Below are 18,252 nucleotides of genomic sequence, written 5' to 3'. Positions count from 1 at the left end.
CAGATGAGTAAGAATTCTGTTATTTCTTTTGACTATAAAAATATATTATATTTAACTCAAAGTTATTGCACATCTCCACTTTTACTTCTTGATTATCTCCAATAAATTCCTGTACTATATCTGATTGGCCCATCTTTTTCCCTTTCCTCTCCTCTCAAAATTCTATAGACAGGGTCCTTTTCACTGCTTCCATTGGTGGCAAACATGACTGTGACTGGATATGGGCAAAGCTAAAGGTATACCCACTTCATTCTGCTCAACTCCTCTTCTTTTGCCTTCTCAGCTGAACAACTAGATGGCCAAATCCTAAAGTCCTTACTCAGTGAATTTTTCCAGTGATTTAAGTGAGAGTTTTGACTAATTTGGGTTTTCAAGATTTGAGCCACATTGGAGACCAGTCTCTGTTAAATGGCAAGTACAGAAGGCTGGATTATCCCACTTGGCTACACACACAGAGGGCCTTCTTTTCTGTGTTGATTCCCCTTCCTGTCCACGTGGAAAGTGAGAACTCTCTCTACTGCACATGGACTCCTGCTCTGTGTGTGGGGAAGTGGATGTGCTAGGTGCAGACACCCCCTGGACACCAGTAATGAACCCTCTCAGAAATGTCAGGCTGTTTTTTCCAGAGGATCTCTCAGCACTATAAAATACACCCCTTTTTAGGGAGGGATTCCAGGAGCAACAACCAGTGGAGGAAACCCTGTCAGCTGAGCACCATCCTGGGGACAGCCTGGGCCTCTAGTGGATTCCTTGAATGTTTGGTTTCCTAACCCCTTGCTCCACCTCCTTACACTGGCAGGTGGCCCTCTGCCTCCCACCCCCAAATGGAATGATTAGGTAGACACTCGATAAAATAAAACGTTCAGAACACTAACTCCATAAGGAGAAACACCTTGCTTCTATCTGACCCCCTCACACCAACTTTTCATCAGGAGGTGGCAATCTAGCTAAGGTGTAGTAACGTTTTAATGAAGATCCATGCATTTCCCTTTTCAATAAATGTGTGTGTTTCGGGATGGGGGTCCCTGTCCAGTGTGGGGTGAGTACACCCCATCCCTCGAGCGCCTGTTTCTTCAGGGTAGGTCGCCCACTGAACTTATACTGATAAGATTGCCCTGCGTCACAGGGCAATAAGGCCTACTGGTCAGAGTCAGTGGCAAATCTCTGGTTCCCGGGGTCAAGGCCTAGCGGCCTGAGTCTATAGAGGGTCTCTGATTCACAGGGTCTTGAGGCCTAGTGGCTGGAGTAAATAGTGGTTCCCTGGTTCGCTGGGTACCCAGGCCTAGTGTCCGGAGGGTAGGTAGGCTTGGTGGCCAGAGTCAATGAGGAGTCCCTAATATTGGCTAGTTCCCCCTGGGCGTCAGCTGGGGCCTCTGCGCTTTGGGCTTCCACAGGGTGGGTTGGTGGCTGCTCCCTGGCGAGAGCCTGTGTGCTTTGTCCTTTTCCTCCGGCGGTCAGCCTCAGCTGAACTGGGCTTCCTGCCTTTATACAGCCACTGCACTTGGAGCATGCCCAGTAGGGCCGTGGGGGCGTGGCTTCCTCAGCCACCAAGAATGAGTTAACCTCTTCCTGTCCAGTGCGGGGTGAGTATACCCCTTCACAGTGTGTCTAAAGCAAAGAGCCAGAAAATGTTACTGCAAAAATGGGCAGTGCAATTTAAATTATAGCACCTCTCTGGGAGTTGTTTTTGGAACAATCAGCCACATAACAAAAAACACCCATCGAAGAGAGGCAAAATCAGAAAACTTTTTGGGGAAGAACTGTACTCCTCCATATACAGGGCGATCTAAAAATGGTGGGCCAGATCCTCAGGTAGTGTAAATTGTGGTAGCACTATTCCATTGACTTTAATGTTACAACATCAATTTATACCAGCTGATGAGGCCTGGATGTGTGCATGTCTGTGTGTTTGTGTGCCCTGCATGTCAGGTGGTCAGGGTCTCTTCTTAGCTAAAGTCAATGGAATGGCGCTACACCAATTTATACTATCTGAGGATCTGGCCTACCATTTTTAGATTGATTATATAATCATATCCCTAAAGGCAGATTTCTGCCAATAGTGGATAACCGTTGCCCAGTGAAGTAATAACTTAGTGTATATTCTGTAATAGGGTTTGTTTGTTTAACAGTGTATCGCACAAAGTAGTTTGGATTTTCCAGAGTCTTTCCACATTCCACAACCCTATTTGTGCTTGTAGAGGCTCTCCGGCTTGAAGCTATTTTGTATTTGTATTGTTGTCCCATGATTTGGTGTCATACCAAGTAGAAGGCCTTAGCTTGTGAGGCTGGTTGTGTAGTAAGTCAATACATTTTCTTCACTCTGTGAACCCTATTTCTAGGGGGAAATATGACTCATAGTTATCTTTCTAGTGGTTTTCCTTAACTGATGACACAGAATATGGCTCAGACAGTCCAGTCTTCATAATATTGTATTATGAACTGATATTAGTGATATTATTATTAGCATATTAGTGATCTGAAACATTAAACCAAAATACCGATGCAATGGAGAATTAAAAATAACATTTCTATTAGGGGTATAAAATATTAAATGGTTAAATAGTAAGCATTAGTCTTACTGTTAACCCACCTTAACTGTTAACCCCCATCCGCGGGCTGGACGGAGCAGTGCCAACCGGCTGACCCCAGCCCTAGGCTGGCCGGCCGGAGCAGCCCCAGCCCCGCGCTGGCTGGAGCAGCCCCAATCCCTCTCCCTTTAATTGGCTAACCGGTTAAACAATATAATTGTAATCATTTTAAATGGTTAACTTTTTAAACAATATTTACATCCCTAGTTTTTATACAAATATGAAAACAAATAAGGGACGGTGTAATTGGATGTTTGAATCCATCCTGCATCAGGGAAGGAGGCACATTTAACAGTAAGTCACCAGGGGCTGATTGTACTTTGTTCTTCCATGAGTTCATGGAAGGAAGAAAGGAAGGGTGGAAGGAGCCTTCGTCCCCTTTAATTCCACAAAAGGGCCATTCACAATGAATACCATCAGGGGAGCACAGGGGCTACTTTCTCCTAGTGCTTCTGGGGGGCACAGACTACCCCAAACGGTGTGTAAGGGCCCTGGCACCCCTTCGCACCAGCTAGTTGAGTTAACCAGGCAATCCTGAAGGAGCATGCTGCACCATCCTAAAGCCCCTGAGGCAGAATCCCTCCCAGATTTATAACTGGGGTGGGGAGGCTCTGCACTGCCCTCAGTGAGAGCTTGTGTATCAAATACACAACTGGTTCCAATATAGCAAAGTGGGAAGACGTTCGTTTGGATTTTTGTTCGGTGAAAGGGGGTGATGGTTTTGGCACTGACAGGCACCATTGATTCTCTCTCTATCTAATCATCAAATCAGATTGTCCAAGAATGCCAGGACTGGATTATGAAAGGATAAAAATACTGGCGGCGCCAGCAGGAAGGAAAGCTGTAGCTGTACCTCACACCAACTAACTGGATATGTATTGCTTTGAGACTAAACATGTCCAGTATTGTGGAATTCCAGCAATGACTTTTGTTTAAACTGTTGCTTGACCAGCCCAAAGTTTGAGATAGCCCAAGAAGTACTGAGTTGTGGAAAAAATACCAAAGTTGCTGGCTGGAAATATTTGGGTGTTGATTTTCAGAGCTGTTGAGTGTGCACAGCTCCAGTTAATTTTGCTGAGCGTTGTGGGTTAAATGCCTCTGAAAAGCAGGCCGCAGCAATACTATTGGTTTTAATGTATTGTTTACCTCGTGTTTGCTACTTACCTTGCACACACGGCTGTACTCTACCCTCATAAGGAAAAGGAACTTCATAAATGTTTCTTGCATTAGTGTTCTTGCCAGTTCCTGATATGGCCAAGTATATCCAGCAATACTAGAAGGCAGAGCTACACATCCATCAATTTTCCTTTTTTTAATCAGAGTGAATGAAACTGGGTTCTAGAACTGTGATCTGGATTTCTTAAAACCAAGTTTGTGGGCTAATACAATTTTTGAAAGATCCCTATTTAAATCAATCACTTGCATATTTGAGTATTTTGTGATTACATACATACCAGGCTCTTTTCTTTCACATCCTTACCTCCTCCTATTAAACTTCTAATTACCACCTGCTCTCATGAATTTGATGACTACTGTCTGGCTTTAGAAGCAAATATATTGCACTGGTTATAGAATTCTGTAACAAAACGCCTGGGAATATATGGTACAGTGTCAATCTTCATATTTGCTGACCTTATTCTAAGCCCTCTGAAAAAAGGAATTGGAGTGGGCTCAAAGGAATTTTGCAGGCATATGGTAATCAGTGTGTAACAGTTTAAGATGAGAGCAGCTTTATTTATGAAATTCCTCATCATTGTTTTATGAGCAGCTTGTACAATTTAAATATATTGTTTTGTGCATAATTAAAATGACCTGCTTCTGGTTGGTATTTGATGTGCCAATTAGCAGACTTGCACACCATTTTTTTCCAGATATATATGACCAATTTATTATTTTGTAAAGGGTTCCAATAGGGGGTTCTTAGGGAAAAAAATTGGACCAATTTCATTCCCTGCTTAACTCCACTGATGTTGATAGGGTTAAATCAGGGATGAATCAGACCCACTGAGGTTAGGAACTAATTCACAATATATTAGAGCAGTGGTTCTCAAACTTTTGTACTGGTGACCCCTTTCACATCGCAAGCCTCCCCCTTAAACATTAAAAACACATTTTCATATATTGAACACCATTATAAATGCTGGAGGAAAAGCGGGGTTTGGGGTGGAGGCTGACAGCTCGCGACCCCCCCCCCCCCCCATGTAATAACCTCGCGACCCACTGAGCGGTCCTGACCCCAGGTTTGAGAACCTCTGTATTAGAGGATATAGTCTTTGAATGGTAGGTAACTTGCATTGCGGGGGAAGTAATGAAGGAATGTGCAAAAAAGGAAGCAATGTACAAATAGGTTAGACATCATTTGTTTATTTTTTGCTTTAAAGAACCAATAAAATGAACAATGATTATTATTATTTTTTTTAAAGTAGCAATAGCCAAATTATATGTGGAGATGGGTTGGGGGAAAGGGATGTAGGGGAAATGATTATGCACCAGTGTTACTTTATGAAAAACAACTATGATTTCAGTATAATTTTAGGGCTGGAGCACCTGAACTTTGTATATGAGATCCGCATTTGTAATTTGCCAGTAGCCCAGGGGCCACATCACTCCTAATTTATATAGAAAGGAGAAAATTACAGCTAGCCTCACCTTTAATGCAGCCTGTGGCCTTCATGGGTCCTAGTATACTCAAGTCTAGATGGAACATCACATGCTGGCACCTATAGTCTCTCTATTCATTCTGTCACTTTATTAAGAAGGAGGTTGATGTCATGCTGAATTCTAAAACTCTCTGGCCATCCATGTGCTAGGGGACAACTAACTTGTAGTAACTTGAGACTAGAGCTGGTTGGAAAACCAAACTCTTTCTTGTGGAAAACTTTATGGGGGAAAAAATCCCCATTTGTTGTTTTTTGGTGGAAATCTTTTTGTTTTTTTCACAAGAAATTCCTCATGCTAAAGGGGGTATATGTTACCTGCTCCAGAGGAGTGGATCTGAGTCCTGGTACCAGTAAGCTGAAGTAGACTGACACCTTATCTGCTCAGGAATATGTTAAGGTGGATTCTGAGACCTTATCCCCTCGGTTCCCAAGAACTCAGCTTGACTCCAAACTCTTCACTGAAGTTTCTTTATTGGCATACAGTCAAACTACACTTGAGATGATTAGGTTCACATGGCATAGCACACATTCAGAATTACACAGAAACCTCCTTCCTTTATATATATTTGCACATTACATTGCATTCACTGTACATTGCATCACAAGGTTTAAAATTGGCTTGGTTACTTTGCAGGAACCAATCCCTGTACAGCATGCTCTGTCCATGTGCTGTCTTTGTTCGGCTTTACTCTTTACCTCATCTTTATGCTCCCGATTTCTCTTGTGCATTGTTACCTTGTTCTTAGTGTATGGTTCCCCCTCTTATCTTAGCTAACTCAGATATTCTGACTGTCTGTGTACTGACCCATTTACTTATTTTAGCACAAACATTCCATTTTCAGCCTCCTGATCTAGTTACCTCCCTAATCCTGTCTTCCAAGAAATGAGACCACCCCCATGTTTATTTACTCATGTCAGGGCTACATAAAGGATGTTAGAAAGACATCTCAACTATTTGTTTCCATAGCAGGAGAATTAAGGGTTCAAGTTACATCAATGCAGAGACTTTCAAAATAGATCTTGGATTGTGTTGCCCTTTGTTACTAACTAACTCATCATATTCCCCCACCGAAGGCTGTGAAGGTTTATTCACTGGAGAGCAAGCTACTTTGTCTGTGTCTCTGAGCAATATATTTCCTCCTAGAGATATGTAGGGCAGTTACTTGTAGCTTTTTGCATGCTTCCATGAGACATTATGCTGTGGGCCAGTTGTCCACAGCTATGGGGACAGCAGTACCGCAGTCAGCAATCACTTCTGCATTCTTGCACCCAACCTCTCTCTGCCTACGGCTTGTAAAATACATATAAGAACCCTCACTTGAAGAAGAAATGGAAGTTACTTACCTTATGTGACAGACCCAGACCACTGGGGTACAGGAGTCTGGTAGAGGGCAAATATACTAGTCACTGGATGAGTAGTTTTCTGTTCCCTGAGTGACCAGAGCAGGGGCTGCACTAGACTAATCAGGAACCTGCTAGAACCAGTTAAGGCAGGCAGGCTAATTAGGACACCTGGAGTCAATTAAGAAGAAGCTGCTAGAATCAATTAAGGCAGGCTAATCAGGGCACCTGGGCTTTAAAAAGGAGCTCACTTCAGTTTGTGGTGCGAGTGGGAGGAGCTGGGAGCAAGAGGTGTAAGGAGCTGAGAGTGAGAGGGCGTGTTGCTGGAGGACTGAGGAGCACAAGCATTATCAGACACCAGGAGGAAGGTCCTGTGGTGAGACTAAGGAAGGTGTTTGGAGGAGGCCATGGGGAAGTAGCCCAGGGAGTTGTGGCTGTCATGCGGCTGTTACAGGAGGCACTATAGACAGCTGCAGTCCACAGTGCCCTGAGCTGGAACCCGGAGTAGAGGGCAGGTCTGGGTTCCCCCCAAACCTCCCAATTGACCTGGGCTGTGGGTTCTTCCAGAGGGGAAGGTTTCTGGGCTGTTCCCCAACCCACATGGTGAATCTCTGAGGCAAGAAAATCCGCCAATAAGCGCAGGACCCACTGAGATAGGGGAGGAACTTTGTCACACTGTACTGGAGGTTCTTTGTGATGTGTGGTCCCTAACTGTATTCCACTACCCACCCTCCATTCCCTCTGCTGAGAATTGTTTGAACTGTGGTAAGAATGGGAAACTGGAGAGGTGTGGGCCCACTCCACCTTTTATGCCCTTGGTTCCGTGCACGGGGAGAGCTATAGTGTATGTGCGGGTCAACAAATGCTGCTTGCAAAAAAATTCCAGACTCGGGCACATGATTCGTATGCATATCCATGTGTGGAATACAGATAGCAACCACGCATCTTGAAGAACTTCCAGTTGCAGGTAAGTGACCTAGGTCTTTTATTTGAAAATATGGGGAAATGTGTGTGAGATTAAGAGGCGGTAATTCCAGTCCATTCCAATCAAATTTGCACCACTTAACTGAGAAGTGAAATGGAGCAAACGTGAATTCAATCATCTGCCAATGTCCAGCCAATTTTATCTGATCTATTGGTTTAGGAATTTCATAAGGGAGATCTGGTTTCTGCAGTGACCAAGGACACTTTATCTCCTCCTGCTGGTTAGGAACTGATGTTCTTATGTGTGCTAGAGTTTGTTTCAGCTGAAGCTATTTAACTCAGTCAATTGCAATTGGAAAAAAAAAGTGGTACAATATTGACTGACTGATAGAGAAGTCTTTAGAGAAATGAAATGGAGTGGTAAAAATAGTGAGCCATATTACAGACGCTCCCCGGGTTACACAAACCCGATTTACGCAAACCCGCACTTACGGAAAAAGTTCCGTAAGCATTTTGTGTGTGTGTGTGTAATTGTCAGATATACATCCCCGACTTAAGCAAAATTCAGCTTACGCAAGCGTTCCGTTCCAGAAGTCGGGGAGCGTCTGTAATCTTTGGTGTAACTCCACTAAATTCAAGATCATCTCTTCATTCAGTCATGACGTCAATGACGTTGCACCAGAGACTGATTTGGTGTCATGTTTTTAAGTTGAAATGTGATGATCGAAAATCCAGTCCTGGGAAAGTTCAGCCCAGATGTAAAAGGAGCATAACTCCTTTGATGTCAGTGGAGTTGCACCTATTTACACTAAGGCTAAATTTCGCCTCGGAGCAAGCCTGAGGCCATGTGTCATAGGCCACATGTCACAAAGGAGCCCTTAATACAGATGCTGGCAGAGACCTGGGTGCAAAATATACCTCTGCAGAATGCACACCCCTAATTTATAGCTCTTTTATGCAGCCACATTAGATTTACTTCAATAAATCACATATGTAACACTGCATCACGAATACAGCAATACAAATTTTTCTTATTCATTTAAAGGCTTGTATACACCAAAACATAGTTCGTGGAAAGCTGGTGTGTAAATTTACCCTGCACTAGTCTGCCATGCACTAAGTGTCCATGTGGACCCTGCTGACACACTAAAAGTTCTGTAGTGTGCTTTGACGTACCCCACTTGGAAATGGGAGTAGATTAAAGTGTACTACAGAATTTTTAGGGCACAGCAGTTGGGTCCATACAGACACTTAGTGTGCGGGAGGCTACTGCAGTTTAGATTTACACCCCATCTTGCTGCAAGCGAAATGTTTGTGTAGACAAACCCTAACAAATTATAACAATCTAGTAGTTTAAATATAACCATTCCAAGGCTAATGATGGGTGAACTAGAGGTTCATTTTAGCATCTACAAAGTTTAGCTGCTTTATCCCAACTTCTTTGGTCTGGAAATCTCACGAGACCAGACTTTCTTGAAAATATTCTAGCAGGTCCTGATTTCAGCACAGCTCAAAATACTGCAAGAACAGCTTTTCTCGTGCTATTTTGGTCCTTTCACATTTAGTCTATGACAAAGGGCTCAATCCTGCATTTTTTGTACATTCAAAACTCCCAGTGAAGCCAATGAAGGCTGTGTGCAGTGAAAGCAGGATGAGATTCAGAGGCTCTGATTGAGAGGTGCAGTTAAGCATATGCTTAACTTTAAGCATGTGGATAGACCTATTGAAGTTAATTTTTAATTTGATGTTTCATCTTCCTTTGTCAAATAAACAGAGACCGTAAAAAAGCAAATATCCTGCATTACAAAATAGATATGTATTTTGACATTTATAGTTTTTATTTATTATAATATTAGCAAATGTACTGTGGTTTAGTTTGTTAAACAAACAAACTTAGTAATATGAGACCTGACTACAGCATCTACTGTTAAATCCCTGCTACCAATTGAGAATAGCCTACCGTGTTCTGTGTGAACTATTATCTGTGTGAATTAGCCAGATTTTGCTGCCTTTCATTTGTACCTTTTTGTTTTTGTGCATCAAAGAGCAAAACATTATTTATTACTTCATGCCGGATGGTGGGTTAAAATTTATCTCACTGTGACACTCCAGTTTATTGCTGCAGTCATTTAAAGTCAGAACTTAAACTCAACTGACCTTACCGTTCCAATGTACCCTTTAATGAACCTTCAAGAAGGAGCAGCTTGTGCATGTCATCAGGACTATATCATTATGGTCCTATAAAGGGCAGGTAGAAACACAACCAGAACTTAATTCTGCTAGTGTTTCTAAACTGATCTCCAGAACAAACTAATTCTAATTTATTTATTTTTTTCTTCTACTCTCGAACATCTCATTACAGCTGAGATCCAAAATGCCGTGGGCTAATTTCTGCTATCAGGGTTTGGGTGGTCTGCTTTCCCTAACACCATTGCAAATCTGGAGTATAAACTGGCAAAAGTGAGATCAGAATTGGGGCACAATCTCTATTCTTCAGTGGAGTATCTCCAGATTTACAAAAGAATAATCAAGAGCAGAATCTGGCTCATTTTATCACTGGAATGAGGCCTCCTAATCCATCAGAGACTTTCCCATATGTTGTCAAGTCATGTATAATCTTCCTGGCTCTTCAGTAGATTTCTAATATTCCAGGAACAAAAATTCTTATAGAGCATTCTGCCACATGCATCTTTGAAACTGTTAGTAGAAGATTCTTTTTGAGGTAAGAAATTGATATATGAAGAAGTCAACCCTTTGTCTCCTATGGCTTTAGAGAGGAAAACTTAAAAGATTACAGTACAGTTACTGTTCTAATTATTAGATGTTTGTATTGCAAATGACACCCTCTCGTGATCAGGACGTCTAGTGCCAGGCCTGGTACAAACACATAGTAAGAGACGGTCTCTGCTCTGCAGATCTTACGATCTAATATATCACATACCTATCTTGTATGTATTTTAGTTTTCAAGTTGTCTGAGCTCTGCTTACGTGTAGGCCATATAACCATTATGTGGAAATCAATATGGTCAACTGGTAGATTGAGAAATTAAGGGGAGAAAGCTTTCTTCGCTCTGAAGAAATGTCTTTTGAATTTCTCCCTAATTAAGTTGACTTCACTCTCTCTCATGGTGTGATGAAAAAGCTTTCTCACTTTGTCTGCAGTTTGGAGTTCCTCCTATATTTGATGCATACTTTGCTTATACCCATTCTCCAAATGTAAGATTTGTAAGCCACCAAGGGGTTCTGGCTAACACTGTCTAAATTGGAAGTGGGAGAGCTCCTGATGTTCACTCAAAGGGACTGCATATGGAGTAATGTGTGTTGTCCTTGGATTACTATGGCTAACTAAAAACCCCCACAAAGGCTGAAAACCAATACAGTCGTTAGTGTGTGCGCACACACTCTCAACAGCATGATCAAGAAAGCCGCAAGAAACAATGTCTCCTGTAGTAATTAGTGAGGGTTTGCTTTGTTGTTTTTATCCACAGTAGGTGTTGATCAGTAACTGTTACCTCGCTTCCTCTCTCAACAGGCTGCTCAACTGTGCTGCTTCTGCAGCAGCATGTGGATTTACCAAGTAGAGCTATTGTCTAGGCTTTACAAAAGTCTGGAAATCCTGAGGATTTTTTGTGAGCTGGAGTTTTCTTCAAATGCTGTGTAACGAAATTCATTCTTGGTTTCATTCCTTGAGAGAGACAAGCATGATAAACTTGTCTAGCCCTTGTCTTTGCCATCTTCTCTTGTAGTGAATATTTAGGCAGAATTCTAAATGATAGGTGCTGATATTTACCTTTGATTTGTGGATCCTCTTAAAGTTTTGTTTAATTTTAAATGTTTTTAATGTAGAGGTTTTTCCATAGACTTTTTTAAAATCTTCGTAACCAGGCTAAAAGACAAAAACAACCAACCAACCATAAGAGGGTCATTTGGGGTGCCTGTTTGATACCTAGTCATAGCAGCAGACGGTAGATCAAAATACATGCTTGATCATCCTTAAATGAGAATTTGCCAACAGTTACCACACAGGTGAGATTACCACAGGGTTTTTTCCCCCTATCTGGGCCTGGAAATAACTGTAGTATGTCTTGGCAAAGGTTAACTTTTTATTGTCACAATTGTACCTCTAGCCTACTTCATACAGGCATCTCTCCACAGTTGTCTATGCTTTCCGCTCCTCCTTTTAAAGAGAGAGGAAGGATGGTCGAATGGTTTAGGTGTTAGCCTAGGACTCAGGACACCTGAGTTCAATTCTCTGCTCTACCACAGACTTCCTATGTAAGCTTGGACAAGTAATTTACTTTCTGACCTCAGTTCCTCATCTGTAAAATAGGGATAATTAGTATTTGGATAGTATTTCACTACCTGACCAGGGTTTTGTGAGGGTAAATACATCAAAGGTGGTGAGGCACTCATATTGTATGGTAATGGGGACCATATAAATACCTGAGATGGAAAGGATAGAATTGTAACTTGCCCTACATTGGGCAACTCTTGAAGGCCACTGTCACTGGGTTCCTTCCTCAGGGCACCCAATGGACTCTGTGCTGGGCCTCTGCACTCACTTGAGCCTCTGCTCGGTGATGTCTGGGTGTAGCTGGGTCAGCTGCCTCCCGTGCACCCACTCGTGGCTAGGAGTGTCTCTGGGGTGCCCTGCTAACACTTTCTCCCTCAAAGGACTTAAACTCCACACACCCCTTTTGTCCGTTCACAACATCCCTTCTTGGGGTCTGGGTTTATTCAGATAAAACAAACTCAAAAGTAAAACTCAGTGTCCCAAATCAAAATCCATTTTTTACCCTCTTGTCACTCCCAGGCCTTTCCTGCCTATAGTCTCAGTCCCATCTCCTGGGACACTCTGCTGGAGCCTACTCACTCTAGCAGTCTCTGATCACCCTACTCCCAGGCCTTCTTGCCTGGAACCTTTCCTGTTGTAGCCGACCACTCCCAGTGCCTCCCTGCCTGGAGTCTCAGTCCCAGGAATCTCTGCTGGAGCCTGGTCATGCCTAGGAATATTTTATCTCCCTGAACATCCCCCTTCACTGGAGGCATCTGCTGCCCTTTACAGGGAATTACCTGATTCAACCCAGGTTTGCCTCATTCTGTAACCAGGGCTGACTAGCCCCAGCCTTCCAGCCCTTAAGAGGCAAGCCACCCTGTAACACTGGATGTTCCAACACACCAACCAGTCGTAAGAGCCTCAGCCTTGAACAGCTAGCCTTGCCCTTTCCAGGGTTCTCAACAAATACAAAAGAAACACAAATGAATTGTCCCAGGATGTGGTTCATCCCTCTGCCTTCAGAGAGGCTTTTGTTGAGTTGCAGCCACAACTAGGCTCACAGACTGATATGGAGAAATAGTCTCCTCAAAAGATGTATCTTTCTTGAGGGAGGGGCCATCAAGTAACAGTTAGGTGGGGAGCGCTTGCCTTGAACCAGCCCTCTCTCCCATCTGCCACCAACTTTTCTTTTTTTCTATTTCATGGAGAAGCAGACTTGATTAGATGGTCTACATCAGTGGTGGGCAACCTGCGGCCCGTCAGGGTAAGCTGCTGGGGGGTTGCTAGACAGTTTGTTTACATTTGCGTGGTCGCCCGCAGCTCCCAGTGGCTGTGGTTCGCCATTCTCAGCCAATGGGAGCTGCAGGAAATGGCACAGGCAGCCGTGCAAATGTAAACAAACTGTCTGGCAGCCTGCCAGCAGATTACCCTGATGGGCCGCGTGCAGCCCACAGTCCGTAGGTTGCCCACCACTGATTTACATCCTCCACCAACTATAATTCCTAAATACCTAATGGTTTATATTTTCTTGTTCTGCCCTATGTTTTTCGGGCATTGTAACAACCCCATTTCCCCAGTATTTTTACTAAATGATGTAATGTAACTTTTGCTACCTTATGCCTTTTACATTTCTCAGAAATCTTTTATTTTTCTTTATCAAAGGCCTTACATACCCATAAAGGTGATCAATTGTTTCTTCAGCCTTACAGTGCTCACATAGTCCATATTTGTGTTTGTTTATTTTTGTTTAAGCCACAATAGCCTGCAGGTACTCTAAACAAAAATACTTTTCTATTTTTTCTTTCCTGAGCCTGATGTATGTCATTATCCTCAACTCTAAGACACAATTAAAAAAAAATCTTCCTCTTTTTTTTGTTGATCCAGATTTTTTGTCATTCCTTTTTGAAATTGTTCTGTACTAGGCTTTTGAATTCCTGTTCACTCAAGGAAATTTCTGTCTATATCCTTTCATTTCTTACAGCACTTTTAGCTCTGCTGCCAACTGTGGTGTGCTTTTCCCTTTTAAGCTCCTCCCTCCAAATCAGATCTCTCTCACTGGTGTGGCAGGGCAGGGCCACCTGCTCATTAATCCTGTGTTGGCCAGTGTGGGAATTGTACACTTCACCACAAGCACCCAGAAGCTTCAGCCAGAAGAGAATATGTCCCTTATGCTTTTAAGGTAGGGTAGATAACAAGAGCATATTATACCTGTGCTCGGGGCTCTTCAGAGACTGTCACTTTGCTGCTAGGTGCAGTTCTAGGTTCTGATTAAGCCTTAAATTGTTTAGTTATCTCAGGAGTAGAGACATCTCATCATGGAACTGAGGTGGGCAGGGACTCAAAGGCAATTGGATCCTACTGTTGAGCTTATGGGTGTCAAAAGGGTAGAGCTCTCCTAGAACTCAGAATTTGCCTTGGTCATCCTCTGGGTGTTCCTTTCTTCTGACGCGTTATATTTCCTGTCAGTGAACATTATAGCTAAACTTGCTTCTTGCAACTAACTGCCCTGAAAAAAGTATATTTCAATAGTCTTGGAGTTACCAAGTTTCTTATCGGGACTTAAACTTCCCAAAGTTCAGTGTTTGAGTCTAGAAGCATATCTTCTTTTCACCTCGGTAAAACACATTTTGTAATGAAAATCCACAACTTGTGGGGAAAGAGGGGAAAGTAAAATTTTGTTATTTTCCCTTTGTGTGTAAAAATTTTTCACACAACACTATAAAAATAACTAGACTTATTGGGAAACAGTGAAAGGTCTCCAAAAAATCTGCACTGTTCAGGAGTCAACAGAGTTAATGTAAATACTCGATGATGATGAGCGAGATACCATAGCAGATTTTCTGGAGAGAGGGGATGAATTTAGATCTACTATGAATGACCTTTTTTATTGCATAATCCGTACAGAGAAGAAACTTGGCAATCTATATACCAAAGTCAAGACAATATTTTTGTAAGATATATATTACAAAAATATATATAATATTGCTACTTAACAAGGCCTAAGCTTAATTCAGAAGTGTTGTCTGGTATTATATATCTAATATCTGTAGGAGAGAAATAATTAAGATGTATGTTTTTTGTAAGTGATTAGGAATGTTTGTAAGGGTTACATAAATAACAGACTAATCATTATTATCTAACCATTAAAAGGCATACCTTACTGCATATATCTTCATTTAAATCAGATTTTATTAGAAGATTCTGAAGGATAATTTTATTTTTCTCTTTATGGTTAACACAGTGGCAATTATTAATTTGTGAGTTCCATAGGTAAAATATAATATTACACTGAAAAATATATTTCTTTAAATTAGGCATGAATTTCAGGGTGATTATATTGTATGAAGAAACTCAGTGATTTATCAAAACTCACACCTGCCAGATCTCTGCACTAACTCTTTCCCCACTCTTCAGAGAATTAACGATGCCAATGGAAAAATCAAACTTAAAGAAAAAAAAAATTCAGACATTTTTCTTGTTTATCTTAGGGTATGTGTTGGGAAGAAAAGAAAAAGAAAAACCTAACTTGGGCTTGGGCTGCGGAGGTGTTTCGTTGCTGTGTAGACATCTGGGCTCGGGCTGCAGCCCAAGTTCTGGGACCCTCCCACCCCCTCATGGTCCTAAAGCCTGGGCTTCAGTCCGAGCCCAGAAGTCTACACAGCAATGAAATAGTCCCGCAGCCTGAGCCCTGCAAGCCCAAGTCTGTTGGCAGGGGCTAGTTGCGGGTTTTTCTTTAGTGTGTAGACATACCCTTATAGACTGTTATAACTAGTCATGTTCCTTTAAACAGAAATGTTTGCAAAGAAAAGGGACCAAATTCACAGTCCATTTTAGTCAATTTCATGGTCATAGGATTTTAAAAATCATAAATGTCATGATTTCAGCTATTTAAATCTAAAATTTCATGGTGTTGTAATGGTAGGAGTCCTGACCCCAAAAGGAGTTGGGGTGGGGGGTTGCAAGGTCATGGGGGGGGGGGTTGCGGTACTGCTACCCTTACTTCCAGGGATTTGGAGCAATCAAATTTTTGAATTGCTCTGCTCTGGCTCCGGTCCAGCTCCGGGCAAAAACCTACTGGTCTGTGCTCCTGCTCCAGGCTCCGCTCCAAAGCCCTGCTTGCTTCTGCGCTGCTGCTGGAAAGCGGCGGCTGCTGGCTGGGATCCCAGCTCTGGAGGCAGAGCAGCAGCACAGAAGTAAAGGTGGCAGGGTATGGTGGTATTATGGTATCCCTTACTTCTGCACTGCTAGTGGCGGGGCGCTGCCTTCAGAGCTAGGCGCCTGGCCAACAGCTGCCGCTCTATGGCTGCCCAGCTCTGAAGGCAGCGCAGAACTAAGGGTGGCGATACTCTGACCTCCCTTTGCATTCTAGTTTTTGGCTCGATACATTATAACAGTGGTCATTTGCAAAATTTGGATCCAGGTTTGGATTTTGAACACCACCAAAGTTCAGATCCAGGGTTTTAGTTTGGGGCCTTCTCTAGTTGCAAGCAATTATTACTTTTCTCATCTCGGTTATAAATCCATTTCAACCCTGAAAACTGTATGGGAGAAAAACACACTATATAGTTGGGTATGCGAGATAAAATGGAAGAAGATATTTCTCTTTTTCTGTGAGAATAATTAAAATAAGATGTCTTGTACCTTCCCCATTTGAGTTATCCCTCCTTTCCCCACTCATGAAAATAAATGTCATGCAAGAGATCACCCATCAGGTACTCACTTTGTGTTTACACAGGCATAAGCCGTATTTCCCCAGTCAGTGTAGCTATTCACCTCAAAGCTGTGGTTCATTCTTGGGGCTCCACTGTTTTTCATAAACTGTACTGTGGCAGCTTGACGCAAGTCTGGTCTGAAACAGCTACTCTGTATAGCCACAACAGCCACTGTTCCCCACTATATTGTCTATATGCCATGCTTTTCAGGCTTCATGTATTTTCCTCCCCCCTAGACAGGAAAATAGGGCCTCTGCATGTGTTTAACCTCACTTTTTTGCAGGATACTAATATTTCTGCTCTTAAATGACTGTAGTTTTACAGGAGTGTGTGTCCCAGATGTGATTGCTCTAAAATGAAAGAGTATCAGTGTTGGGCTTGAATATCTGCAATCTGATTACCAAAATGCCCTTGCATTTTATTTTGAAAGTTTCTTTCACTTGGGTATGACATTTCTAAATAACACTGGTAATCCTGGATTTCCCCCCTTGTTTTTACAGGTGACCTGTAACTGTTTCACCATCAGTAATGGAGAAATGCAGGATGTTGGTGTTGGCCTGTATCCCAGGTACTGTGGACACTGTTTCATTCACAGGCAAAAACTCTGTGTGTGGCTTTATTTATTTATTTCTAGCTAGCTAGCTAGAGGGGTCACTGAAGTAGCCGATACCATAGCTAAATAAGAAATTAGGAAATGCAAATAAATTACAAGAACATGAAAAACATGATTGGGTTTAAAAATATTTTTAAACTCCTAATTGCAGAGTTTTAACATAATTTAGACAGGACAGCTCTTTATACCTGAATTCTTGTTCTCATGGAGACCCTAATCTCTTCCTGGCAGGGGTAAGGATAAATTTTGCCGCTAAAACATGAGACTTGGGCTTCTTAAGAAAGTAGCAAGAAGCTTGGGTAAATATTTCCTTGAAAGAATAGGGTTTTTGCAGCCCACCACCTTTCTTGTTGTCACATTGAAAGGGAATATAGGATTTTAGATATGAAAATTAAGAGTAATCAAGAAAATATTATAATGACACTTTGGTACGCCCACACCTTGATACTGCATGCACTTCTGATCGCTTCATCTCAGAAAAGATGCATTAGAAATGGATAAGGTACAAATCTTAGACGTTGGTGTTCTGTCCTCCTGTTGCCAGCTATCTCCTTAGTGCACATGGGCTGATGGTCAGATGAGAGCTCCCTTACCTAGATAGGTTTCTTTGACCTCCTCAAGATTCGTAGGGGCTTCTGTATGGTTCAGTGCAGGACTGGGGCCAGAAATGGTTGAGTGCAACCCTTGGCAAAGCCTTCCACCTGGTCTACCAGAACAGCTTCCATTTTGGGTGACAGAAAGGTCACTCCCATCAACACTGAATCCACTGAGTATGATAAAGAAAGAAAGGAGCCCTGCAGGGTGGCCAGTCTATCCTTGCTCCCTTTCATGTACAGCTTTGGAGGGTTTCACATCACACAGCTGCTCTTCCCTCCTGGTGTCTCCTTCTCTGTTAACTGGATTGGAGATCTGCTGAATGTATTTTACGGGCTCCCTCTCATTCTCAACGTCCTCCAGAACATGGGAAAAGAGGTGTGACCATGCAGGATCTGGCACTCAGTGCGTCAGCTTTTTTCCTGGAGAGATCACATCCCATCCCATTTCCCCTGGTCACATACCTTCTCTCAGTATCCAGTCCTCCGTGGTCCCTTGGTAATGTCTGCCTGAAGGCCTAGTAGTCAAAGATGGACATTGGCAG

The 18,252-nt window shown here is 42.5% G+C and overlaps 1 protein-coding gene across 11 annotated transcripts in view; it reads left to right on the top strand.

Annotated features, from left to right (window-relative positions):
• SMYD3 (SET and MYND domain containing 3) overlaps positions 1–18,252 on the top strand; it is a 635,613-nt gene that overhangs the window by 492,673 nt on the left and 124,688 nt on the right. For 10 of the 11 annotated variants that reach the window (XM_065589166.1, XM_065589169.1, XM_065589168.1 and 7 more), the window contains one exon: positions 17,002–17,069. In XM_065589166.1, coding sequence (XP_065445238.1) covers positions 17,002–17,069 — 68 coding nt within the window. Of the gene's footprint in view, positions 1–13,843; positions 13,969–17,001; positions 17,070–18,252 lie in introns of those variants that run through there. The other variant, XM_065589174.1, reaches the window with a different exon arrangement.

Source organism: Chrysemys picta, chromosome 3, assembly GCF_011386835.1.
Source record: "Chrysemys picta bellii isolate R12L10 chromosome 3, ASM1138683v2, whole genome shotgun sequence".
NCBI classification, from domain to species: Eukaryota; Metazoa; Chordata; order Testudines; family Emydidae; genus Chrysemys; species Chrysemys picta.
This window is presented reverse-complemented; position numbering and strand designations above follow the sequence as displayed.